Source organism: Nicotiana attenuata, unplaced genomic scaffold (assembly GCF_001879085.1).
Source record: "Nicotiana attenuata strain UT unplaced genomic scaffold, NIATTr2, whole genome shotgun sequence".
In the NCBI taxonomy this organism is placed as follows: domain Eukaryota; kingdom Viridiplantae; phylum Streptophyta; class Magnoliopsida; order Solanales; family Solanaceae; genus Nicotiana; species Nicotiana attenuata.
In genome coordinates this window covers 321,770-349,709 of record NW_017670265.1, presented here as the reverse complement: position 1 = coordinate 349,709, position 27,940 = coordinate 321,770, and the positions used below count along the sequence as shown (strand labels likewise).

General features: G+C 36.7%; 2 protein-coding genes and 1 long non-coding RNA gene across 8 annotated transcripts; 2 read left to right on the top strand and 1 right to left on the bottom strand.

The window, feature by feature from the left end:
• The first annotated feature begins 509 nt into the window (after nucleotides 1-509).
• LOC109236945 lies at nucleotides 510-4,448 on the top strand. 5 transcript variants are annotated; one of them, XR_002069566.1, is made up of 3 exons: nucleotides 510-802; nucleotides 1,021-1,074; nucleotides 2,831-4,448. It is a non-coding gene; the product is annotated as an uncharacterized LOC109236945 (long non-coding RNA). The 5 variants fall into 5 exon arrangements; XR_002069565.1 differs by having other exon boundaries at nucleotides 511-802; nucleotides 1,025-1,074; XR_002069567.1 differs by lacking the exon at nucleotides 510-802 and adding an exon at nucleotides 1,380-1,463 and having other exon boundaries at nucleotides 934-1,074.
• A 1,850-nt stretch (nucleotides 4,449-6,298) lies between these two features.
• On the top strand, nucleotides 6,299-11,440 carry LOC109236943 (F-box protein SKIP5). Its single transcript, XM_019403183.1, has 5 exons — nucleotides 6,299-6,445; nucleotides 9,401-9,545; nucleotides 9,625-9,703; nucleotides 10,275-10,333; nucleotides 10,855-11,440. The coding sequence occupies exons 1-5, from the start codon at nucleotides 6,334-6,336 to the stop codon at nucleotides 11,246-11,248; spliced, it is 789 nt and encodes a 262-aa protein (XP_019258728.1). The 5' UTR covers nucleotides 6,299-6,333; the 3' UTR covers nucleotides 11,249-11,440.
• A 363-nt stretch (nucleotides 11,441-11,803) lies between these two features.
• Nucleotides 11,804-23,502, bottom strand: LOC109236942 (translation initiation factor eIF-2B subunit beta). Of its 2 annotated transcripts, none has more exons than XM_019403181.1 (11): nucleotides 23,366-23,502; nucleotides 23,198-23,269; nucleotides 22,973-23,127; nucleotides 21,319-21,606; nucleotides 20,926-21,055; nucleotides 17,861-17,968; nucleotides 17,626-17,728; nucleotides 17,419-17,544; nucleotides 13,529-13,722; nucleotides 13,046-13,176; nucleotides 11,804-12,308 (listed from the first exon to the last, which is right to left on the bottom strand). In XM_019403181.1, exons 2-10 carry the CDS (start codon nucleotides 23,248-23,250, stop codon nucleotides 13,086-13,088), a joined length of 1,248 nt encoding a protein of 415 aa, XP_019258726.1. In that variant the 5' UTR covers nucleotides 23,251-23,269; nucleotides 23,366-23,502; the 3' UTR covers nucleotides 11,804-12,308; nucleotides 13,046-13,085. The 2 variants fall into 2 exon arrangements, with proteins under 2 accessions (XP_019258726.1, XP_019258727.1); XM_019403182.1 differs by lacking the exon at nucleotides 11,804-12,308 and adding an exon at nucleotides 12,483-12,795 and having other exon boundaries at nucleotides 23,366-23,501.
• Between the last annotated feature and the right edge of the window lie 4,438 nt (nucleotides 23,503-27,940).

Sequence of the window (27,940 nt, the reverse complement as noted above, 5' to 3'; positions counted from 1 at the left end):
AAAACTTCAGCTCTAGAGCTGAAGTTTTCAAGTTATAAAATAAAAACTTCAGCTCTAGAGCTGAAGTTTTCCAGTTAAAAAATAAAAACTTCAGCTCTAGTTTTCGGGTTACTAAACAAAAACTTCAGCTCTAGAGCTGAAGTTTGCCAGTTATAAAATAAAAACTTCAGCTCTAGAGCTGAAGTTTTTGTATAGTAACCTGAAAATTTCAGCTCTAGAGCTGAAGTTTGCTAGTTATAAAATAAAAACTTCAGCTCTAGAGCTGAAGTTTTTTAAAAAGTGGGTACGGATGCAAACAAAAAGACAAAGCGGCTACAGGTTAAAAAGGGGCGCCCAAACAGGGCGCCCCGTGCAATTTTTACATATTTGTAGCCACAGTCTATCATGTTTGGATGGAAAAGAATAGCAGAATATTTCAACAACTGAAGAGAAAAAATATAGACAGACTGAAGGAAATAGCTCTACAAATGCATATTGTCGGGCAAAAATACTCCAAATGGCATAGTGATCTAGATAGACTAATAGGTTATCCAGGCTGATAGCTACCACATGATCCTTGCCTCTACAACTTATACCCTTCCTAGAAGGCGAGCAGTTGTAGAGCTTGAAATTGGTATTAGTTAGTCTAACGAGAGTTTTATTGTTATTTTTGTGTGATCCTGTCTCTAGAGTCCAAAGAGAGGTGTGCTTGTAAATAATTATACTTGGTTGAATAAAGTTTTCCATTTAACCAAAAAATAGCTGGGCATCTTTATACCCTATCGTTACTTAGTTGTAGCATAATTACTCTTCTCCCAAACAGGTATCCATTACACTTAATTAAACTAATATTTATTACATTTTTTTGTCACGTGAATTTAATAATCTCTATTTGTTCATCCCTCTTTTACCAGCATCACTCACCCCCCACCCCCCCCCCCCACCCCACTTTATTTACTTACCCATTATTTACCCTTTCCCCTTTGTTTATTTCTTACCGGCAAAATCATATGCCCCTTCTCATTTTCCCAATTTCGTCAGCTAGGGTTTCGAAGGGATTCCAAGTTCTATAAGAGATTCAGTTATTCCAAGAAGGTTAGTAGTTATTATACTAATAAATTGTACTATTGAAAATATTTTTATCTGGTAGGTTCTTGGTGGTTCTTTTTTGTCGGTTGTAAAAGCTATATTAATCTTTTAGATTTTGCTAAAATTATGTGGTAAAAATGATAGTTTAATGTGTAAACCTGTATCTTTATGATTTCATCGGGTTCTTGGTGGTCCTTTTTTGGTCTGCTATTTTTATAGATTTTTTATTCGATTACTTTGTTCTTTTTTCATAACTGAAGTAGTACATGTGTATTTATTTGTTTCTTCTTTTGCATGTGACTACTTCCAAGGATGCTGATAAGGTGGAAATTATTTTCAATCATGGGGGGTAATTGGGTCATTTCAAGTGAGTTAGGGTATAACAAAAATCTGGTGTAAGTGGACTGATTTTGATCCTAATTTGTTATCTATTCGAGATATTAGTGAAGAGTTCACCTCTAACTTAGGGCTTAATAGAGTTAAGCAGGTGTTGTGACAGTCCCATCCGGCAAGTATGATGTAGTTTATATTGATGATGGAATGAGGATATTATAATGTCTTATTTCTTCTCAATTCAGTATAATTAGCTTTTTTGTTGTTGATGATTATGAGCTTGACTTGACTATATTTGCACTCAGTTTTATAAATCACAAAGAAAATTACGATGCAGATGTTGCTACTGTTGGTGAGTGTGAGCATGACCTGACTTCCTTTGAACCTAATACCATACATCACAAGAGAAATTATAATGTAGAAGTTGTTGCTATTAGTGAGTGTGAGGAAGGAGATGATTTGTTTGAGTTTGGCGCATCTGGCTATGATGAGTATAATCCTGAGGAACTCGAACTTTTTAACTAAGAGAGGAGGAGAACGGTAAGTGATAAGTGGGTCATGACCTTCAAAGATATGAAAGAATCAAGACAATCCATCAATTTCTATGTTGTAGTTAATAAGAAAGGGTCGAGGGTTAAGCAAAGTGATTCAATCAGATCAGGTATATCTGTAAGATGGATATCCTTTTGTTTGTCTTATCTCTAAGGATGATAAAACTCAGGGATTTAAAATTAGAACTTTAAAGTCAGAATACACATATGATGATGCTTTTAAGAATAAGAGAGATGATTCTGCTACATTAGCTCATTACTTCAAGAATAAAGTACAAAACAACCCTAAGTTTAAGGTTAGTGAAATGAGGGGGGATCTTGAAAGTGGTTTCCATTTAAAAGTGTCCAAATAGAAGCTAAAAATGACTAAAAGACTAGCTTTGGAGAAATTGGAGGGAAACTTCTTGATAATTATAATAAGCTTGAGGCATATTCCCAAGAAATTAAGCAAACTAATTTTGGCAGTGATTTTGTTATTGTATATCAAATGAGACCTTATTGGAGGAAAAGAGAAGATTCTTGAGGATATTTGTATGTTTTCATTCTTTGAAGCAAGGGTGAGAAAATATTTTGAGGCCTTTCATTGGGTTAGGTGGGACTTTCTTAATAAGAAGGACTAGTGGTCAAATGTTGGTTGCTATTAGCCAAGATTCCATGAACTATTTTTACCCAATAGCATGGGCTGTGGTAGACAAAGAAAATACCAGGACATGGACCTGACTTATGAATATGTTGAAGAGGTCTTTGGACCTTAAAGTTGGTGTTAGAATGACATTTATTTCAGATATGCATTAGGTGAGTCATATTTTAGTATTATATTTTTATTTTTGGATTATTAATTCTGATTTCAATTTTTTCTTATTTTTCTTTTATGGCAGGACGGTTAGATGCAGTGATGAGTGTACTACCAGAAGCATATTACAGATTCTGTGTTGGACAGATTGAGGCTAATTGGTGTAGAAGTGGAGGAATGGTGAAACAAAATATTGATGTGATGGTGTTCTTATAACACTTATAAAGAGGAATTTGAAGGCTAGATAATAAAATTGGGAGACTAAGCTGAAGATGCTGCAAAGGATATAATGCATTATCCACCAAAAGCTTGGTGTAGAGCTTTCTTTTATATATAATGTAAGAAAATAATGGTGGATAATAACTTTACTGTATCATTTAATGCATGGATTCTGGAGGCTAGATGCAAGCCTATCATCAAGATGCTTGAAGAAATAAAGATCAAGGTGATGTGAATGTTGACTAACAATGAAGCTAAATTGAGACTTGAAATGCTGACTACATTCCACAAGATATGAAACTATACAGTGATTCCAGGCAAATTGCCTCACATTGCAAGGTACAATTTGATGGTAATCATGGATATGAGGTTTTAGAAGGTAAAAATAGACACACTGTCCAAAGAAGATGAGATGCACATGTAGGATATGGGACTTGGTGAAATCCCATGTCCCCACACAATCAAAGCCCTGATGTACTAGAAGGTTGATCCTATAACTGAAATAAGTTGGTAGTATACTAACGAGGCTTATATGCTAACATATAAGCAAAAAATGATATTGAGGGGTCCAAAATTCTAAAAATTTGATCCTTCTTAAGACAGAGCCACCTGATATTGTGAAAATTGTTAGCAGGCCCAAAGTTAAGAGAAACAGACAGCAGATAAGGTAAGAAAAAGAAAAGGAGATGACTCAAATTTATTGCATCAAATGTGGTGAGCCTAACTACAATGCAAGGGGATGTTTCAAGGTACAAATAACAGTATTCTGCATTTTTAATTACATTGGTATAACTACCATACACTGTTTTGTGCCAGGATTCTAGAGCTGGAAGTAATGCACAAGCTAGGAAAAAGGAAAGGGATAACGTGCAGTTAAACTGAAGATGAATTCCAAGCAAAGACGACTGAAGAAGAGACCCTGACAGATCTTACTAAAGATCTCCAAGCTCTAGCACAGGCAACACAATAGTCTATTGGTTATGGTAAGCGACGAAGACCCGCCATTAAGGCCACATGTTATTTTTGAGACAAAAATAAGACTGGAAAGTAAGCAAAAATGGCAAAATTCAATTGAGGCAAGAAGGATTCAGTTCGGGAGAGATCACACAGGAAGCTCAACGCTAAATTGCCTTTCTCACCAAACAAGGCAACTTGGATGGGGAAGACAACCATGACATCCAATCAGTTGCAAGAAGAAGTCAGAAGAAAAAAAAAAAGGTGAAGAAGATCGGAATAAAGGGTAAAGGTGCGCGTACATCAGAGACATAGTAGTTGGATAGTTAATATTTTTAGTGAAGGCTGACATGTATAATTGGGTAGTTAATATTTTTATGAGGACTAGTATAGGTAGTTGGACAGTTATGCTAGTCTTTTGGCTTAGCCATCCGATGGTTGATTACATTTAATATTTTTTGTCATTGATTAAGCACCTGATAAATAAGAACAAGTTGCATAAAAATGAATTTGTTGCACTTTGAATGAACTATCCTACTTGACTGTTTTGGTATGATTTTTTTGTCTTTGTTAATTTGGTGCATTATTTATCCCATTGGCATTACCAGATTTGTGTAGTGAAGTTTGTCCTTTTTATTGTATTTTACATCACTAATATAGAGAAATGATATAAGTAAAACCAAATGAGAGCTTCCTGGATTTTTACAATCCTTTAGTATGTATTACTAAGGCCAACGTATCAAACAAATGACAAAACAATAATGAAGAGTTTATAGCAAGAAAGATTTTTTTTCTTTTTTTTTTTTTTTTTTTTTTTTTTTTTTTTTTTTTTTTTTGTTGCACTTTAGGGATAGAACATCCCCTTTTAACATACATATCCGAACACAAACAAAATAAATACGAGAACTAACTATAAGATACGACATAAGTTCAAAACGACAAGTACTGAACACAAAACAAAATGAATATGTTAATTAGCAATAAGATCCAACATTAGTTCAAAGATTCATATACTACGATTAATCCAACATCTCAATTTTCATTCCATCTTCAAGTCGCGATTAATCCAACAAAACAACACTAGATACAAATAACAAGCCACTGCTTAAATAATTTATTCTTCAACTTTTTGTCCTTTTTTCGACTATTTTGAAGTTTAGCTTATTTCCAGATTTGGCCTCTTCCTCTTCTTTTTCTTTCTCTTTAAGCATCCGAATCAGCTTCAGACCGTCGAGTTTGATTTTAGGCTTAGACCCGAAGTTCTGAATTTCGTAACTTTCGGAACTTTAGACTGTCGAGTATGAAGTTGATATTAAGGCGACTAAACTTTAAAATCTTTACAAAATTTGACTATTTTTTAAATTGGTGTCCTAAAAATGGCTATTTGTGCACTTCTCCAAAATTTCTTTTTCACAGCAAAGATTATAGGGAAAATACCAGCTATTTCCATTTACAAGTAGCTTATTATAAAAACTGGCCAATTCATTAAATATTTAGCCAAATATTAGCCAATTAGCTATCTGTAGCAAAAAAAGGCCAAATTTTTTGCTTTCTTTTGAGTGTGTGTTATTAGAATAGATTGAGTACATCTTAATGAGCTTGAATCTCAGTTTTGGGATGATTTGGTGGAGTTTTGAGGTGGTTTGAATTGAAAAGTCGAAGTAGACGATGAACATAAAAAAATGATAGGTGTATCACACTGTGTATCACATATGTGTCATATTTTTATCAAATGTGTATCACATGTATATCCATGTACACCTGCGTGTGAGATACATGCGCGATACATGTTTGATACATGTGTCGCAGAAGGATTTTTGAACTCCATTTTAACTATGAATTTTGATATCAAATCAGTCTAAATCACCTCCAATCTTCCTCAAATTTTGTATATTGACTCATCTATATGTTTTCAATGAATCTCAACCATATCCGTTTAAAAAGGTCCTTTTTTCCTTAGATTTTTGAAATCTTGTATATATAGTTTTTTTTTTTGTATTTCATCACCTTATTTGCTACCTCATCCATGAAATTTCCTTTCCGTCTCCGTCTTGCACCTAGTGTTGCTGATCACGCTTAAAAATATGGAAGGAGACCTTTGTGTGTGATTCTTGGAGAGAAAGAATCTTATTTCTTAGGGTTTTTAATTTTTATATGCACTTGGCTAGTTTTGGTAAGTCTATAATTAATGGCTAGAGGTTGGTAAATTGGAAATTTTTGGGACATTTCCAAGATTATATGCCCAAAAAAGAGCTTTGATATTCATGATTGGGCCTTCATTTGATACTACGCAAGCCCAAGATTATGGCCCAAGCCCAACAATCGGTCCGTCGAGAGCATTGTCGGTCTTCAGCATCAAAAAGTACCCATTTTTTGCTTCTTATTTCAGCACCCCCAAAAATCTTGACTTAGTGAATGGAAGAACAGAAGAGGAAATGGAGGCGATGTTCAAAGGAATTATCTCTAATCAACAATCTTGATGATGGCTGTCTTATGCACATCTTTAGTTTTCTCTCCCCTATTCCAGGTACAATTACTTTACTGCCCCCTATTCTTTCATATCAATTTCTCAATAATTTAGTATACTTTTGTAATTCAGTTTCTTTGGCTCAAATTAGCAAAACCATCTCTTAAAATCAACTAAAGGTGACAAAGATTGAATCTTTTTATGTCTCTTTCAGTCCAATTCTTGTTTTATTAAATTTCACAATGATTTGTTATGCTTTTGTAGCAGTTTTCAGTTTTCAGCTTAATTCAGTCTTTTTGGTTTAAATTTGCAATACCCAACTCTTAATTTCATCAACTAAAGGTTATAAAGATTGAATATTTTTGTGTCTCTCTTAGTCCAATTCTTATTTAATTAAATTTCTTGAATTATTGTGAACATATTTAGCTTCTTAATAGATAATGCCCATAGTGACTTTATTATAGTTAATCAAATTGCAAATTCCAGCTTTACTTTTCATCAATTAAAGGTTACAAAGATTGGATTTTTTTGTGTTCTATTTTCCGGTCCAATTCTAGGCTTTCAATATTAGAGTTTCTTTCTCATCTTGAAGTTGATCTCCTGTCCTCTACTGACCCACCCCAATCAGCATTACTATAAATTTCAACCCTCCCATGGCCATGGTTAGTATAGATTCAAGTGGTACGTGAGTTGGGTTTAGAACGTCGTGAGACAGTTCGGTTCCTATCTACCGTTGGTGTTAAAGGAAGAACTGCGAATGAGCCAACCCTAGTACGGGAGGACTGGGTTGGGCAACCTGAAAATCGTAGCAAAGACTTCTACAAGACGTTCTATTTTTTTTTATAGAAATATATTCGTTCAAAAGAAATTGGTACTTATTGTTTTTGCTGTTAGTACTGTAGCTTATGGGCATGTACCACTGCCCCAAGAAAATTTCAACTAGAAAGGATAAGATAGAAGAGGGAGTAAGAGAAAATATCTGAAGCTGTCATTTTTAAAAATTATAGGTAAAATTTGTTAGCAAGTGCTCCGGTGGATTTCATACTTATGCATTTTTGAGTTTAGTTGATTGTTTCTTCATTTAAAGTTTGCATTTTGAGTGTCTTTTACAATCCAGGTCTTGTTTTTCTTTTTTGTTATGGCTTGCACTTATGGTTAATCTATTTAAACAGATAACTGCCGAGATTCGTCTTCATCCGTTAGTTTTTTGGTTTTACAATACATGCCCATTTCAAGTTGCCTGATTGTCGATTAACAAGTTTCAGATGAGTGGCATTTATTTTTTTGCATGTCTACCTTGGTCCTTGACTACTGAAAAATATATCTTTTCAAGGTCACTTGATCTTTATCTGTAACAACAATACAACATAAATGTTCAGGGACCTAGCTTTGACTGCAGTTGGATAACATCATAGTCAGCCCCTAATCACCCAATAATGGTTGGTTTCAGGTTGGGAGCTGGGAATAAGTTTTTACGTTTAACCGAATAATCAAAACAATAAAAATGTGGCTTGTATATGAACCTGTTCTACAGCACAGCACTAGAGAACTGTGAGTTTATTCTTTCCAGCCAGAGTAAAAAAGAGCTGAATATGTTTTAGGCTTTAAAACATTGAAACATAAGAAAGCAATCCGGTTTTCCCTATATTAATTATTAAACATGTCTGTCGCTCGTCTTGGCTCGTTCTATCGGTACTCTGCGAAAGGTAACTATAGATTACTATGTTTTCATTCACCAGCCGTTACAGTGGCATGATTGTATCACCTTTCTTTTTATATTTTTATTTCATTTTACGTTTTTGTTCTTCTCTCTTGATATGGAGGATACATATTTTGTCGATTTTCTTTTTTTGTAAATATCCCTTGTTCCAGTGCGTACTCAAATAGTTACCTAATGTTATGTCTGAAAGATTGAGAGCGGAACATAAACTTCTCATCACACCAGGAGCTTGGTCATAGAAGAACTTTACCTCACCAATCACCATTGGATGTGAATACCCACGCATATCCGATCGGAAAATACTAAGGAACTTGCCTAGACATAGGAATTGTCTTAGAGGTCATAATACTCGCTCCTGAATCATTTCCAGAACTCCGAAAACTACCATAGAGAATTCAGAAATGACCAGGCCTACACCGTGTCCATTTCACAATGCCATTGGCATTGTTGACGGTATTCGAGAGACTCAGTCGCCATCCTCGTTGCGCGGAAGTCCACAGGCCACGCACGGGGATTCACTCAGCTGTAGATAATGGGTATAGGCCTGGTCATTTCTATACTCTCTATGGAAGCAATGGAGTTTTGGAAATGATTCGGCTCGAGAACGTGCGGAGAAACGAGCATTATGATCTCAAGACAATTCCTATGTCTATCTTTTGGCAAGTTCCTCAATATTTTTTGATCGTATGTGCGAAGGTATTCACATTCATTGGTGATTGGTCAGGTCCAGTTCTATGTGATGAGAAGCGTATCTCTCTCTCTCTCTCTCTCTCTCAGCCATCACATTAGATAAAGATATCGATTTTCCATCAGAGCAACCTTCTCTTATAGTTCAATGCCGGTGTAGGAATATATAGGTGAAAAGTTCAACATATGCTTTTACTTCTGTATCAATGCTTGTATAGTGCAAATGATCTTAAGGTGGCACGAGAATTTAAGAGCTCTTCTCATTACTTGTTTAAAAAAAAGAGCTTATGGCTCATATGTGACCCCAGATCCTTGCTAGGCATCAAGTAGTAGTTTCAAAGTGGCCGCACCATTGTTAAAGCAATCTTCATTTTGTATATTATCAAACATGAGATCAATCTTAGTCTTATGACTTATTTTATGGGTGGTTATTAGATGTGTTATTAGTTTTTCCTTTTATTTGGGAGGTGAGGTCTTTTGGCAAGTGTGCACTGTGATTCATTTGCCTAGTATGCTCTAACTGGATGAATCTATTTTTAGATTTTAGTGTAGAACAAATTATGGTGCTATGCGATTCTCTTCTGTCACAACTTGCTGTTGAGTTGCAGATCGGTATAACACCGCCCTCGTTTGCCACAGATGGCGATTCTTGGCCTGCCATCCTCAGCTTTGGTTGCGAGTGGATCGTTCTGTGAAAGATTTGTCGCAACCTGGGGTCTATCCGAACATCGAGATGGCTGTCTCTGCTGCAAGGTTAGCATTTTTCTCCATTTTCCTTTCTCTGTTCTGGTTTTGGTTTCACAAGCTGACATGGTACCTGGATGTTGTTCAGGCCTGGGGACACTATACTTGTTGCAGCAGGAGGCAGCCATCGTGTGTCAAATATTAAGATTGAGAAGCCACTTTGCCTGGTAACTTAAAAAAATTAACCTCAGATTACTTTACATACTTAATGCCTAGAAGATGCTGGACCATTTGATGTTTTACCGTCTCGTGAGCTCTCTGAGAGATATTTTAAAGCTTTAACTTTATGTGAATTCATAGCTATTCCCACTCAAAGAGTTCTTATTTTGGTTTATGAATCGTATATTGAGTACATGAATACATATAATAGTTATGTAAACCCATTGGATGTATGACGGCAACACAATATTACCTGGCGTAGTAGCAGCTCAGACTACAGAGACAACCCCCCCCCCCCGCCCCCCCCTCTCCCTTACAACTAACGAAAAAAGAAAAATAAAGAAGGAAGGAGGAAGAAGAAGTATTAGGAGGAGAGCGTAACGTACGGTCGGGTACCCGGGGGGGGGGGGGGGGGGGGTTGGTGGTGATGGTGGATCAGCGCTAGATGGTTAACATATAGTATGCACCAGAGTCAAGGTTTTCTCCCTTTGCATATACCATGAGAGAAAAGTAAATGCATGCGTAATTATCTAAGATTAGCAGCGCTAGCCTTCCGCTACCTCAATTTTCTTTTTACAGATTGGCGCAGGTGAGAGTCCTGATGATACAACACTTATTTGCTCCCGCAGTTCAGACAGGTTTGTGAGACTTTCATCGCTTTTTTTCTTATTTTTCTGTTCTTTGTGAACCTTGGTATAATACTTTTATTTTTTGCTGAAACATAGAAGTTTCTTGTTCAAAATTAATTTTCTTTACTGGGACATTAGATTGATCATTACTCTTCTTAAAACTTAAAAAAAGCTGGCGTATTAGGATACCACCTTTTTTTTTTTTACTAAGGGAGATTTTCCATCCTAGTGGCTTAGAGCTTATTCTTGAGATGGGTGCCAAATATGAGTGCTACACAAGCAGAACTAAATAGATGCTTTCTTGAATTGGAGAAATAGATGCTTTTGCAATTATGATCAATACTTAATGAACCTCAATAAAATTCACATTATTTGATCTTCAGTTTCTGTCTGTGCAATGTTTATTTAAAGATGTCTATTATTATCAAGTTTGCACAAGTCAAGTTAAACTGAGTTTGTATCTGCTTTCTGAGAGGTAGAGCTGTTTTCACTTGCCATTGTACGCATGTTTGTTCTTTGTTTCTGAGCAGTGCATTAGAGTTCATGTCCACATGTAAGCTGGCTAATTTGACTGTGAGGGCAGAACTTGGTTGCTGCTTGCTTCATAGGAGTGGGAGGCTTACCATTGATGGGTGCATTCTTCAGTGTGAGTCGAATCCTCTGGACCATCTCTCCTATGCAATTATTAGTACTGCTGGTGCTCCTGAGGTCGTCTCATCAGCACTCAAGACTTGTATTAGTAGTGTTTCGGTTCTGAGAACTCGCATTGAAGGAGGTGCCAAAGCTGTCCTCACCAGTGGGACACTTTCATTGCAACGAGTACGAGTGATTTATACTCGTACATCACTCTTCTTCTGGTTTGAGGTAGAAGGTGGTGACAAGAATACCGTCCAATCTGCATCTGTTGCACTGCCAATTAGTTAGTTAATCTACTTTCTTTGTGTTCTGATTGGTCATTATCCTTTCATCACCTGTCTTGAAAGAGGAAAGGGGTGTGAGGGGGTTAGTTGTAACCTGTAACATATTTTTCTGATTACATTCAGTTTGTAATGTATCATTGTGCAAATTCTTGGTTCTTTAATAGTTCCCGAGATAAATAACGTGTTTTATGAAACACCATTTCTTTGCAGTTCTTACTATGAAAAAGCACTATTTTTCAAAATTGAATCTCACAATATATAACTCGTCCAAAGATCGCCTACGTGTCAAGTAACTGCAATACTAATAGGAAATGAACCAGTGGAAATTTTGTTACTAGATTGTCAATGTAGACATATATGGAAAAATATCTGTATTTTTCAAAAGATATTCCAATGGTTTATCTCAAACAAAAATTGGCCTTTGAGTTGCTTTGTTTGGCGAAGATAACGTTTAATTTTTTTCAATGTCGAGTTGATTAAACTGGTTTAACTTCTCCACAAGACCACTATCTAATTAGGTGAAAATTATACCTAGAAATAACCCCCTAGTGTATAGGCCTAATAGAACAAAACCTGAATATCCAATGCAAAACTCATCATTCCTCTTGCAAAAACTATACTACACTTCTTGTTGTTGATAATATAAATGAATAAACCATTCGACAACATGACTTTTCAGTCAAAAATAGCATACGGGCTGTCTAACAATACCACAAAACGAAAATTGCCATCAAGTCCATAAAAGAGTACTCTGCATATCCGAAATCACGAAACTCCAGCACAAATCTAATCTCAGAATCAATCTACAAACTTCAAAAATCGTGATGCTCTCTTCATCTGTTTATTGCAGTCAGTTTAATGTAGGTGCAACCTCTTGGATAAAAAGAATATGATTGCTGAATTTGTCCTTTTGAATATAAACCCAGTTGTTCAAGGCGTCTTTACAAGAACTTCATCTGGGTATTCGATTTCATAGATGAATTCAGTCATATCCTGTACTTGTAATGAATCCGGGAGAGCACTCTTTGCCTGCAGCTTGTTTTAGGTTAAGCTGAATGAGTTACCTGAATGTCAATCAAGTATGGGATTAGTTGGTAATGAAATCTAACGGCTAGTAGCATATTCTAAAGTGAGCGGATTCAATACCAAACGGGACTGTCTTTGGCCAGGAACTAATTAATATTTTGCAGATTTTCCTTTAAAAAGGAGTTAAACTGGATTATAAAGCAAGACTGAAATTATCGAGTTGCCAAAGCCAATGATACTTGTCGGAAGCAATATTCAATTGTACAGTTTCAGAGTTCAAGGTTAGCATTTTGCATCAGATAACTGGTGTTACATCATTAAGTCCTTTCAGGCTGTGTAGCACAAGAACAGAAAGTTTGCAAAACTGACTCAAGTCCTTTGTTCTCTCTTTTTTAGCTTCCCCGTGACTGCGTCTCTACCCACCAAACTACTTTGCAATACTAGCTGGAACTTAGCATATTTCAGTTTGAACAGGTGAAAGTAAAAATGGTTGACCAGTGGCAATTCCAGGCTGCAGTCACATTGCTATAAAGAAACGAAAGAAAGTGAAAAGAAGAGCGGAAAAAGTAGACGTTTTAAATATGAAATCAATTAAGAGGAAGAAATGAATAAAGAGAAAGAAAATGGTTTTCATGCAACTAGTCCACACTCATGCCTTGGTGCTACATCCCTACAGCCTACTACATAGTCAAAATTTGGACACCATATTATCTAAGGAATGCATTGATGCTAAGAAACTTAACAAAGAAAATGGAAAAAAGAAAAGGAATGCTACCTTAATAATATGTATAGAACAGCCGAAGCTTGACACAAGTTCAAGAAATCGAACTCTGTTTCACCACAAAATCATCAGCAGAATAATAGTCAGCTATGAGCCGGTACATGTATGAAGGATTATGTCCACCCCTGAAACAGCAAAAGAGAATAAGCCCAGTTTTTAAAAATAAGAAAATAAAAGAAAAAAAGAAAACAAACACCGATATTGCAAATACTGTTATATGATTCCATATTGTCACAAAGGGAAAATGTTAAAAAATAAAATATAAGAAGGTTAAATATTTCACACTTATTAGTTTGTACTGTCAATTGATCAGACAGATTTCCCAGGTATATTTCTTCTTGCTTTTAAGTAGATTGAGTTATAAATTTATCTCATGCACATTAAGGTTGGGTTGCAACACCAGCAATTAGCATTCACCAAGGAGTAACATTTCATGAAGAGATACATTCTCAAAAATACCAATAGTAAGGTACTCACGTGTCTGTTATAAACAAACTAACAAGATTTGGTGGCACGTAATCAAATGCAGGATTAACAACATGAAGTAGAGGGGAACCAGAGCTGCTCCCAAAGTCCAGGCAATCCGAGAACTCTCCAAAATCCAGCAGCTCAGCTGGTGACTTCAATTCATTTAGCAAGACTTCGGGATTGTGCGGATACAAAGGACACAACTGTTGCACAAACAAGTCGTTACACAAATGATTCTCAGTTGAAGTAGATGCAGTAAGAAAAGATATTTGACCTTAAGAAAAAGGTTCACCAATATTTATGGTCTTTCCTTCAATCAACTACAAGAATGCCAAGAAATCACTACTAAGTAGTAAAGTAGTATTTTAACATAACCCGTGTCCTACAGTGGGTAGCATGACTTGTTTAGCTGCCTTCTTCATACTTCATGCACTCAGGTTCCAATTTATAAGTCTTGTTTATTTTGTCCATGTCAATAGGTATGCAATTTTCTTCAAATCTAAATACCACAGCATGATGCTTCAAATCTATGGTATATTTCTTTCGAGATGGAAGTTTTATGGTTCTTACTACTTTGCAAGGTTTCAGTGAGCATTTGTAAAATTTATGGCTCTTTATGGTAGTTGAATACAAAACCAGTTTCCTTTCCCCATAATATTTCATGTCTCAGGTTCCAGTTTCATCTTATTAATCGCGACACAACTTGTGAGATATATTCATTATCTTTCTGGACTGGACTATCATATCCCCAATAGAACAGCCATAGTTGTTGCTGGCCTACCATGACATACATAGAGTAGTTCTTTAATCATCACTGTCAATCGCGCTATGGGCCTGGAAATTAATAGTGGCATGACTCGAACATTAAATTTATGTTTATGTTAGAGGTCCTAAGATAGTGAGGATTGAGGAGCCAAGATGTGGCATGGTAGTAAAATAGTTGATACTTGGTAGTGGAGGAGACTGAGCAGTAGTGACTATGATGGAAGAATATCAAAGTAAGAATATTCTCATACTGACTAGGATGGAGGATTAAGATCATTAATCCTACTGTCCCGGTGACTTCATTTAGCTAGAAAATAGAGCCCACTCCTTTTCGAGTTTCCCGCTGGATGCCGAGCAATTAGGTGGCTAATAAAGTACAAAATTTGGAAGCCAAAATGTGTCAACTAATATTAAGTGTCCCCTAGTAGCTCTGGAACCAATCTTACTTCAACTGAATAAGGTAGTATGCATTCAAGCCTCAGTTCAATGTGAGTTGATTAAGATTCAGTAGTTGTTCAAGCTTGACTGTGAATATAGTGGATACTGAATAAGCTTGGCTTGAATTGCAAGCTCAGCACTAATCTGAGCATTTGGCCTGAACTAGAGCTCAAACCATTGGTTTTCTACAAATTTCCTTCTAAACGGGAAAAAGAAAACTACAAAAAAAGGACCATTTGTGGAACAACAAAGAATAAAAACAACAACAACAAACCCATTGAAGGGTAAAGTGTACGCAGACCTTACCCCTACTTAATGAAGGTATAGAGGCCGTTTCCGAAAGACCCTCGGCACAACAAAGAATAAAAGCAAAGAATTGCAAAAGAACAAGTTCACAAACAATTTTTAAGAACAAGAAATAAATTAACCAATCCTGAAGGTTGAGAATTGTAAAGGTGGATTTTGCATTTCTAGTTTAATCATTAATGAGAATTTCTACGAAAGCAATGTAGTAATATTTGAGCATTCAATTTCTCAAGTACTTCCTTCTTCCCATTTGGTTGGCATCAAAGAAAAATGACTATTTCCTAAATTGGTAATGTTTACCAGTCTCAGAAAGTCTCAAGTAATGTATAGGAGTGCTGCATTTTATTATTTTCAGTTTGATGTGACATCCTTATACTCTTTTCACAACTTTCCACCATTGTGTTAAATGTATATATTCTAAGCACAAATGTTATAACTCATTCAAATTATTCTCTTCAACTTCGTGAAGGTCAAGTAATACCTTGTCTTAAAGCAAGCATTAACAGATTCGACCTCAAGCTATCCATTTGCAGCTCTGCCGACCGAGTATTCTTAGGTCTGATGGTGTTTCCATAGTTGCAATAAATTCTAGTCCATGTGTCAATTTCAATCTTAAGCTCTTTTAAGCAGACTACGGATAAATGTCTTTGAGTTGAACCTGTGTTCTGAGGATCCTAGCAAAGGTGGATTTCCCTCTTCTTTATCTTAGTCACCTTTAATGTCTATTTGTAGTTGACAGTTTTGCACCTTTCTAATTGTACACTAAGGAAATCTGGTTCAATCTCTCTCAGGTATTCTACTACAGGCTAAGCAATCGCTTGATCCATCAGTAGCAAGCAACCCTGTTACCAACTGATATGACCTTACCAGAACCTATTTCTTCCCACTGTCTCGGAAAAATCTAACACAGATCGTAATTTTACAAGGAGTGTAACAGGGTTGCAGTGTCCTATGGTCATTCAACATCTTAAATAAGCCATGCCACGTCTTCTTAGAGAATAGCAAAGAAAATATATACTCCGTCGTCCCAGTTTATGTGGTGCACTTTCTTTTTTAGTCTATCCCAAAAAGAATGATATCTTTCTATCTTAAGAAACAATTTAAATTTAAACTTCTCATTTTATCCTTAATGAGATGATTTATAGCCACACAAATATATATGGGTTGCTTTATACCACAAGTTCCAAAAGTCTTTCTTTCTTTCTTTAACTTTTGAGTAATTATTATCACTTTTGTAGACAAGGAAGAGTGTTGGCCAATTGCTTTAGTTGAGTCTTAAGCTAGAAGAGGTCTAGGGTTCAATCCTATTTCACCACAATTTTTTTACAATAGAGGCTCACACAATATTTGCCAAAAAGAAAGTCCAAGCTGAGGTACAAACCTCCGACCTCTATAAGCAAAACTATGCGCTTAACCAGCGAGCCATGAAGCACTCTTTGTCAAGCGGTGTCATTTCTGTTTTATCTATTCATTTTAGCATAGTGTTTATCTATATTTAGTAAAATTTTCCAACAAGGTGCATCTGCCTCTGTCAATAGGAAATTAAACAAAAAATGACAAATAGTCATAGGGAAATTATATTTAACATGTGTTAGTTCTCCCAATCAACTGATGAGTAAATTCACTTTCCATTATTTATTTCATGAAAGTCAATCGCACGGTCAAACCCCCGAAAAATTAGAAAAATAATTCCATCAGAAAATAGAAGACATAAATCTTAGTCAAAAGGTCAAGGAAGGATACAAACACTAAACAAAGAAGAGAAACATATAAAGCAGATGAGAGGGGAAACGAAACTGGATGAATGTCACCAAAATGCAAAATTGCATTTACTGATCTGCTCATTCGCATCCTTTTGCATAGGTAACACTGTTAAATAGTGAACATTAACCCTTTCCTAGGACACTCCAGCTGCCGAAATGATCTCTTCAAAGTTTTTCTAAGAAATGCTCTTGACCTTTTATCGATACAAAATCAAAGCAAGAAAACTACTTTCCATTCTGCCTTAGTCTAATTATAGCACTTCATGTTCCCAATGATGCTTTTGACCAGCGAAGGCACTTCTCATGCTTATTTCCAAGTAAGGTTCTACTTAAATCTAATACTTCTTATCCATCAAAATTCAGAGGCAAAACCAGAGGGCCAATACTGCAGCATCCAAAACACATTCTAGGCTACAAGGACTGCACAGAAGATTGCAATACTTACACAATCTACACTGAAGAATGAAGGGAGGATCCATACAGCTGACCCTAACTTGTTTTTGGGACTGAGGTGTAATTGTTGTTGTTATATGGAATTAGCTCTTTAATTCTGAAATAAAACTAGGAAGAGTAAAATACATTTATTTCCTGAAGGTAGAGACCAGTGCCTTAGTGATGCTAAAATACCTTGTGAGTGCCTGCAAGAACAACAAAAGGAACAGCATGCCTTTGAGCTGCAAGAGCCACCATGTTCATTCCAACAGGTGCAATAACCCCACCATTGGCCATGACAGCGTGGGCTCCAACAACAACCTTTTCATAGGAAATATCAGAATTCAGGCAAAAGGACTATGGCTTCATAATTAAATGTAAGAAGTTACAGCACAGACATACCATGTTGACTCTTGAGATCATTGCAAAAATAGCAGAATCAGTGATCACCGTGGTCTGCAGGCCCCTTGCAACCAATTCTTTTGCAAGGGCATGCCCCTGATACCTTAAGTAAAACCAAGGAGGAACAATCAAACTAGTCGAAGAAGCAGAATTTCTTTCTAAAAAAAAAAAGGAAATTACGGAAACTATACAGTATTACAACACTTAACGATAAAAAATAAGCCACTTCTACAACCTTGGGGCACCCTCAGCCACAAAAACCCGGAAAGATCTCTTCTTTTCCTTTGCAGCACAGAGAAATTCCATCACTGTTCTTGAATTGCCTAAAGTTAAGATTACCTCACTGGAAGAAAGTAGGAAGGGACAACAATTTAATAGGTGAAGAAAGAGTTGGAACGCATGTAACTGGATCAGAGGGAAAAGCATCAAACATCGATACTTTTCAAATCAGTAAACAACTACTAGAAATAGCAAACAACTTTTCAAGAAAACTATATACTGCATTTGAAAATAACTTTGAAGTGATAGTAGGCTCCCTTTATGTGTCAGTCCTATGCTTTAGCTTGCAGGACTGCTGTATAGGGGCTACCATAGACCATGATAGTTCTAGATAGCCACTACTAATATGATCCCCGGGTAGTGGGGAGATAATGGGTTGAGATTGGTTCCATTTCATGATAAATGAAAATATTGTTACTAAAGCACATCTCACCAATAGGTTTCTGAGAATTTAATTGACAGTCCTACACAAATAGATTTATAGCATGTTTTTGGCCAAGCTGAAAAAATCAACTTATTTGAGAAGTGCGTACTTTTGGAGAGAAACAGTTTGTGTCTAGCTAATCACTCTAAAAAGCACTTTTGATCAATCATTTGTGTTTGGCCGAGCTTTTCAAAAAGTATTTTTAAGTATCAAATTACAAATAAGGACATGAATAGATTTACTTAATAATTAATATTACAAGTAAATAAATAATCTCAAAATTTGTTATTAAAGACAATAATTAAATCTTCTCATTTTATTTAAGTAAAATATGAAAATAAAATTAAAAAGTACTTTAATTCTTATAATATGATTTAAATATATTAAAAACCATTCAGCAAATATAAAAGTATTCACCCCTAAAGTCACTATATATTACAAAGTTATCCTAAAAATAAGAAGAAATACTTATACATTAATACCAAAGTATTAGGTTTAAAATAAGTAAGGTATTTTGGTATATACTATATTTTGTTAAGGGTATTTTTGGTAAGAAGAAAAGTCAAAACTGCTTCTGCTTCTGCTTTTGGGAAAAAAATTACTTTTTTCTGCTTCTCAGAAACTGCTTTTGCTTCTTCCCAAAAACACTTTTTCCCCAAAAAAAAAAACTTGGCCAAACACCTTAAGTTGGGGGAAAAAGTACTTTTGGAAAAGAAAAAAAACACTTTTGGCCTTTGGAGAAGCTTCGCCAAACAGGCTATTATACTCGATATGAAATAACATATCCAAGTGGCAGGCTTAACATAAGGCACTGGCTATTGTTTTACCAGAAGGTCATTATTAAAAAAAATCAGTAGAAGGTTATTACATTGTAATTGGATAACTAATGTTTTGAGAAAGAATTTGTACTTGTCCGCCTCATTTTAATGCCCCCACTTGGGTGACAAACCCACGCTATGCAATTGGATAAGTATATGAACTAGACAGGTCAAAAAAACAAGGAAAGAAAGAAAAATACACAAAGATACTAGTGCTGCACCAAATAATGGTGATTGCTTCTGGTTGCAACAAATGCAAGGCAAAAACCAAAAATGCTGAACAATGAAGACTTCATGTATTGAACATTTTGAGCTGGTTCTGCTTGTCATTCCTATAGGTCAATAACCATAGATAACTGACAAGAACATGGCAGCTATCAATAAACCTCAAAGGCTCAAACAAAGATAAAAGTTCATTTACTTGATGCATTATAACAACCAGTTTAAAATAAATTCTAGTTCCCAGATTTTAGGCGTTTATTATATATACCCTTTGGAAATGGAAGGACAACCTTCAAGCAATGAGCTGTGACCCGCGAAGTACTTCTCAGTTTTCACTGATTTTATTACGCGTTAGTCCATTGAACCGACCCCAACTAGCTGGGGATTGAGGCATAGTTGTTGATGTTGGTAGTTCCGAGCTTGCCTTAGTTATATATAAATAGGCCTCCTCCACCAAAGCTAACAACACCATGTATGACAAGATAAACTTGTGTACTCGTGGTGCTAAAACTTTACATTTCTTAGTGGTTTTTCAAAATTCAGGAATCACATGCAATGGTAAAAATTGCTTCCTCACATGGATATGAAACAAGTATAAGAAAGTAACCTGACCACTGTACGCAATAGAACCTTGAATATAAGGTCACAAAAGACTAGGCTGACCTGCACACAGAGAGGATTGGCTGTTTTACTGTTAAATCCTATGATAGAATACCGAAAGAACTGAAAGGTTTATTCAATGGCCATGGAGATGTCTGTGGAAGAGGAAATAAGACGAAAGCATTTGCTCCGAATGCTTTACACAAAGCATGTTTAAATCAAGTAAACTTACAGCAGATGTGCAGTAAAGGCTATTTATGTGAAGGTGCAGCGTCCAATGTCTTGGCAGATCTGAGATCTTTCACTAGCCTATTTGGTATTAACTGGGTGGTGTCTAGCAATCTTATGGAAGCAATAAGCAGTGGAAGAAATTGGAAGATAAGGAAGCAGCTATACATTTTTATGGAAATAACATTCCTCTATAATAGTTCGGATAATCAGGAAAGGAAGAAATTTTGGATGTCTTGATGGGGAAGCACCTCAAGTATAAATCAGATGCTTACGACTTTTGGCTTTCTGGTGTAACATGAACAATGTAGATCATTTTGATATTCTTGGACTTTACTGTAAAGAAAGAAGCAATAAAGCCTACCCCAACTAGATTGGATTGAGACATCGTTATTGCTATTGTTATTGTTGTATAGTAGAAAGCAGTAATAGTCTCTCGTGCCGTACAAAGTCCAGCTCTTCTGTGGTGCTGCTTTTGTCAACTTAATCATCAAAGAGGGAAAAAAAGGAAAAAACCTTGAACAACGGATGGCTGTTAAAACTGATTGCCAATTTGAAATTAAGTTGAATGTCAATGAAATTTCATGGCAAAACTAGCAAAGATCCACAACCATCAAGATGCAAGACAACTTATCATACCCAACCAGACCTAAGGCCACACCAAATATCAGAAATATGAAGGGAAAATAAAACTGACAGCAAGATCACAAAGAGGGAGAAGGCAGATACTTGTGATGAATATGCTCTACTGCTTGTTCAGCAATCTGTTCATGGCAAGTAGCAATATCTTGAATAAGTTCATTAACAGCCTCAATGACATTATGCTTTAGTTTCCTGCTCGCAGTATTCTTATCAGCAGCTGCAAAGAAAATGTGAAACGAATCACAACCTGACAAGACTCATTTCTTCTAATCCCAGTACCAATAGTTCACCATTCCTAGAACAACATGAAGTGTTTAAATGCATTCACAGCACCAGCCCAATCACAACAGCTGGTGGCCTCATGGTAATTTGCTAACTCGGTTATTAGTCAAATGTCTGAAAGATCCTCAATTAGTTTTATGTCAATTTCTAACTTATCCCAAAAAAATTGTTTTACATCATGATCTATAGACTGCTTACATTTGCTTTTCCCTTCAGAATCACCACCAGAAGAAGATGTATGAGGTGCAGCTGTTGATTGTGGGATGTCCTCAAGGAGGGTCTGCAAGGAAGGTGGTCTCAAGGTGCTTCTAGCAGCAGCAGCCACAGCTGCGGCAGATAAACTTGGATGATCATCTTGCTTGAAGTCATCTTCATCATCACTTCCAGCCGATACAGCCAACCCACCAACAGCAGCAGCTGTCAAAGACACATCCTCTTCCCTTATAATGTGTAGAACTCGCCTAACAATGTTACCGACGGCGAGCTCTGGGAAGTTCACACGATATCACCAAAAGTTAAATTAGCAAAAGGAAAAAAAAAGGACATCTAGAAGAAGAAACATGAAAAATAAACTCTTCCAGGATAAGAAATTGAAAAACTAACTACATTAATTTCTAACTAGCAATCATAAGCCCTTCGATCAAAATATTAGCAGATTTATTCAATATGATCCTTGTCCTTTTTCTTCTCTTTTGAAAGGAAACACCCACCCTAACTATTGGTAATAACTACAGTCTAGGTATCAGCTGCTCTCATAAGAATTCTAGTCCCCAGAGTAAGTAATCCTGGAATTCTTTAATAGACTTTCTAAAAGTATATTTACTCTCTCACTTCACCTGATAATATTAGTTGATCTGTGTCTGGGTATTTTTTTGGGCAAAAGATGTTTAGCTAAATAAAGTTTGTAAATAATCTCCTAACATACTATTTACATCATACTGAATATTGAGCCAAAAGTTAATGAAAAAAATTGTTCTTCCAGATTTTCAGGTATGTAAAGGGAGATGACAGTGCAGTGGATCCAGGCTTCGCAAGAATTGGGCAACTATGGGACTTGAGGTTCAGGAGGAACTTGCAGCAGTTAGAGAGTGAGAGGTAGCTGAATTCTTCTAACTGAGAGGTAGCAGAATTCTAGAATCTACTGGAAATGCTCTAAAAAAAATCTACCACAAACTAGCCAAGAATGAAGGAGCTGAGTGACAAGGAGAGATGGAATCTACTACTAGCTTCAACAGTAACAGGGTAATTGGTTTTCTCACTACATCCCAGATTCTTACTTTTTAGATTATCTCCTGTTATCAATTTTTCAGTTATCATACCACTTTCAACTTATCCCAAACAAAAAGAAATTATCAAAATTGTGGGATTATATGAAGTAGAATGGTTGCTAATAATTCATATATTTGATCCCAGTAAGCAGGATCGAGGCTTAGTTGATCTAGTCATTGATATATAATAACAAACATATAAATTCGAAAGATTTCTAAAGAGCACAACACATGCTCAATGTTTAATTGTGTGAACCACCTCATTTAAAAGTTTAATTCATTTGAAAGGTAACACCTTTATTTATTTATTTTTCTTCTTCAACAGGCATCCTTGTGGGAGTTTGATTTTCTTTTTTTTTCCTTGGACCAACATGTGCAACTATTTATAAGCAATGCTGAAACTCTGAACGCAAAACCTATCCTGATCTAGTACCATATTGAATTGTGTGAACCTCCTCATCTTAAAACTTAAAACTATTAGATACATGACACTTTTATTAATTTATAATTTTAGCTTTCAATTCTTCAAATGCACCTCAAGAGCAGTAACGGAAAGGATAAAAAGGCGAAGTAGAAGTTTATACCTACTGGATTGGCTGCAATCAACTTCTCCCCAATAGTTCTGATTGCGTCAATGAGTGCTGCAGCCTGGTTAGTGTGAGGAAGTCTCTGCTGCGATATGCACGAGCGTAGAACTTCCGCTGTCAATTTTGCTGTTGCCTTTGAACCCTCGATTTTCCTATTCAATACATACCAAAACAGTTTTAATTATCACACACAGAGAAAACAAACAGAGATAGAGGAATTACCGTTTCTTAAGCTTGATTATGAATTCATTCACTAGGGCATTCATGTCTGGCATATTCTTGTCCAATTCACACCTAAAATTACAGGGGGAAAAAATTAATTTTCAAAACAAAAAAGACTATGTAATTCGAGAATTTTGGCTAATCACAGTAATTACAGCAGAAGAGTACCGTTTACTGATGTGCTCGGAGCTCGGGGATTGTGCTCGGCAGTGGCCTGAGAGAGGGGTGTTGTAGAGTAATCTGTTTTTGTTTGGTTTGTAGATTGAAGCAGTGAATTGGTTTTTGCGTACTTGCCTTACCAATTTGGATCCCAATGCCGGACGGTGTTTCATAAAAACCCGAAAAACCGAACCAAACCGAAAATCAAGCCAAATCAACCAAAAAAAACATACTTTTTGGTCTGGTTTGGTTTTGGTTTTGAATTTTAAAAACCGACCAAATTTTGTTTGATTTTGGTTTTAATCAGAAAAATCCGAACCAAACCGATTATAGGAGTAGCTATTTCAAATTTATTATTACACTTATATATATGTATATTGTTATACAAAATTTCAAAAAATTTATGGTAAATGTTAATAGTTTGCACTTTTAATATATTTCTTTACCTTTACATTCTAGTTTGATTGTTGTTTTTCTTTTGTTTAGTGTAAGAATCCATTTCGTGTTAAACATAACATATTTGATTCAATTATCATCAATATATCTTGGTAAATAATAGATTTCTCAAAGGGCAATTGATTTGATGGTGTTATATTGAAAATGTAGTCGTCGGAATATGTGTTTGGTAGTGTATGTCTTGTATTTAAGAAAAAACCGACAAATAACCGAAAAAACCAAAAAAACGACATAAACCGAATCGAGAAAAACCGACTTAATTGGTTTAGTTTTGTTCTAATATTTGAAAAACCGACTTACTTGGTTTGGTTTTTTTTTAGGAAAAAACCGATCCAAACTGAACCATGAACACCCCTACCGGACCGATTGACGTGCAAGCACTGGAGCACGTAGTACAATAGCTCTCGTGAGTGTGTTTCGCTTTCTTTCTTTTTGGGTTGCAAAGCAAGACAAATTTACAAAAGGGAAAAAATACCTCTAGTTAAGAACTTAAGATAAAGAAGTTTTGTCCATCCCATGGTATTCCTAATAATACTGAATATGATATATTAATAATATTAAATTAATAATATTAAGATTAATTATGTTGTGATTAGTTATGCTAATATTATTTCTTATTAACTGTTTGATTTGATATATTAAAGGTTTTGAAAGCGCAATATTATCTCTATACAGGCTTATTCATGTATCAAAAATTATGATATTGCTAATGCCGTAATTTTCTATATAAAAAAATAATATTGAATATGGTGTATAGCTAATTATATATAGATTGAAAAATAATATCAAATAAGGGATTAATAATACCAAAGTTATACGTATATTATTTTTCCTAATACATCGGAGAAATGACCCAAATCCGACTTTAAAACAACCCCTCTGTCTCCAGCAATTTTCGCACCTGCGGTCCTTTGACCGCTTCTGCGGTTCCGCATGTGCGGTCACCAGGCCGCTTCTGCGGTCCTCCCAGGCCTCCCCAGCTTCCGCTTCTGCGACCCCTCTCCACAGATGCGGTCCCGCTTCTGCGGAACCTTGACCGCATCTGCGGTCCTCAAGCCATTGACCAAAACCCGCTTCTGCCGCTCCCTTTCCGCTTCTGCGGTCAACCCACCGCAGAAGCGAAAATACCAGCAACCAGATCCTTCAGCTGTCCAAAAATTTCATTTTCAATCCGTTAACCACCCGGAATTCACCCGAGGCCCCCGGGACCCCAACCAATCATACCAACCAATTCCAAAACACATTACGGACTTGCTCGAGGCCTCAAATCACATCAAACAACGCTAAAATCATGAATCAACCCCCAATCCAAGCTTTATGAACTTTAGAACTTCCAACTTCTACTTTCGATGTTTAAACCTATCAAATCACGTCCGATTGACCTCAAGTTTTGCACACAAGTCATATTCGACATTACGGACCTACTCCAACTTTCGGAATTGGATTCCGACCCCGATATCAAAAAGTCAACCTCCGGTCAAACTTCTCAAAAACCTTCAAATTTCTATCTTTAGCCAAATGGCTCCAAAATGACTTACGGACCTCCGAATTCACTTCCGATCGCGCTTTCAACTCCAGAATCACCATACGGAGCTATTCACAGTCTCGGAATCCCAAACGGACATCGATAACACTGAAATGCACTTCAAGCCAAACTTATGAAATTCCTTCTAAAATGCTAACTTCCACAATAGGCGCCAAAACGCTCCCGGGTTATCCAAAACCCGAACCGGGCATACGCCCAAGTCCGAAATCATCATACGGACTTGCTGGAACCTTCAGATCCCGATTCCGAGGTCGTTTACTCAAAATTCCAATCCTAGTTCATTCTTTCAACTTTAAGCTTCCAAAATAAGAATTCTCCTTCTAGATTAACTCTGTACTTCCCGAAATTCGATTCCGACCACACGTACGAGTCATAATACCTGAAATGAAGCTGTTCACGGCCTCCGACTGCTGAACGGAGCGCTGGGACTCAAAACGACCGATCGGGTCGCTACATTCTCTCCCACTTAAACATACGTTCGTCCTCGAACGTGCTGAGAACTGTACTGGAGTGGTCTAAATCGCTGTTTAACACCTCATGTTCCTTCCCGTGCCACCATAACTCAGTTGAGCACATTAGCTCGATCAATTCTGAAGATATTCTCTTTTATTCAAGCAGATACGCCTTAAAGCCCAATTCCAACATCCGGAATTCTATGCCCGACCTGTTTCCAACATACGAACACTGTATCAACCACCACACGCTATACCCAGACATGATTGCATAACTTTGCTGAATTCACACTTCTCATCATTTTACTCACCGGATCACGAGAACATGTTCCGTTCAACTTAATTGAAATTCCACGAATCTGGTGCTCCCATTGCACCCCATAACATACACAGGTCTTACTCCAACTCTTACAATACCGCCACAACGGAAGAGATGTGAAGAAATTCATTATCAACTGCCGAGTCAACCAATCATTGAGTCTATACTTCCGACAGGTAACATTACCATATTCTGAACCCAATAGCGATCTTTGCTCCTTAATATACTCTATATAGTCAGATTGCACTGATTCTGAATCCAATGGTCTCATCCCACCCAGTACGAACTGCTCAGGCAATAAGCCATCCCAGACATAATCGAAATCTCATGTGATTCCACAATGTGCCAATAGGCCCCCAATTCAAACGCGATACAAAAGGAAAACGAACTTTGGAAGGAATTACCTAACTCCTGCACTAATACGGACTTTCCTTAGAAAATAGGAAGCAAGACATACAAAAATAGCATATAGAAGACTATACTCAACATCGCACTGTTGCGGCGCGCAACCCGATCCAAATAACATACCCATGGCGGCGTGCCACCCGATCCACACATAGATCTCACATAGGGAGATGCACATCGAGCTAGATTGCTCATTACAACAAAATACTGAATGTCGGTCATGAACACACTAAGTGCATAATAACATCCCTGAGTGAACATATAGCGTTATAAGCTACAAAACTCAAGCACAACTGAGGTGCGATATACAAACTGAATCTCCAGAGCCATCTTGCTCATAACACATCATTTCTACACGGATCCTCAACACATAAGCAATTTCTCAAGCCGTCTCACAATTCGCACGGCGCAACGCATCACTTCACGAAATATATTTGCCAATGAAATAACACATTGACTACTCCCACATAAGGAGCGCATTACTGAAATGAACACAACTGGCCTGACATAGGGCCCAAATTCACATTTACACCCATCCACCGACCTCAAGTCGATCCTGATCATATCAAACTAAGCCAATAACCCTTCAAAGGCCCATACTAATTTTTTTTCCTCTCCTCGTAACACACAAGGACAACCATCATAACCGGAGCGAACCTCCACAGTCCATAACCCAATAAACAGAGTGCCCTCCAGGCATAAATTCCCAAATTAGCGATATTACCACAATCCTCATACTTGGTCTAGATCTTAAATCAGTCAAGTGACTACGTGCCACATTTATGAAACCTTCCTGTGGGACACTCCCCACAATCTACCATAACAATTTACTGGGTCTTACCTCCAACCCACCGACCGCACTAACGCTGAAAAGCGATCAAGAATCATTAACCATAATACAACCCTTTTTACAAAACACCAATCTCAGGTGACGCTGAAGACAATGCCAACTTACCTTAAACACCGAAGTTCCTTTCCTGCTCATCCGAGCTTGTGACATCTCTGTCCACACCGAACTGCAACTTTGATTCTCATTTCAGATTCCCATGCTACTCACTGCACCCAATGTGCCACATACGATAGAACACGACCTGAACATTAGTATTTTAACACTTCATCATATAAGAACTTTTCACTTACTCACTTCAGGAGAAACATAGCAACGCACGGGCGAATACTCATAATCGTAGAATATGCAACCATCCAAGTAGTGGTCTAAGCCACCATAGCCCCTTCCGGAATCTGCTCCCACACAACAAGCCATAACAATAGAAGGCTTCTGAATAACATCAATTGCGGCGGCTGACAAGCCTGATACGTACCATCACAAATCACTTACATAACTCGATCACGCTGTAGAAACTGACTGCCAACACCCATATGCCAAATTCAACTATGGCTAATCA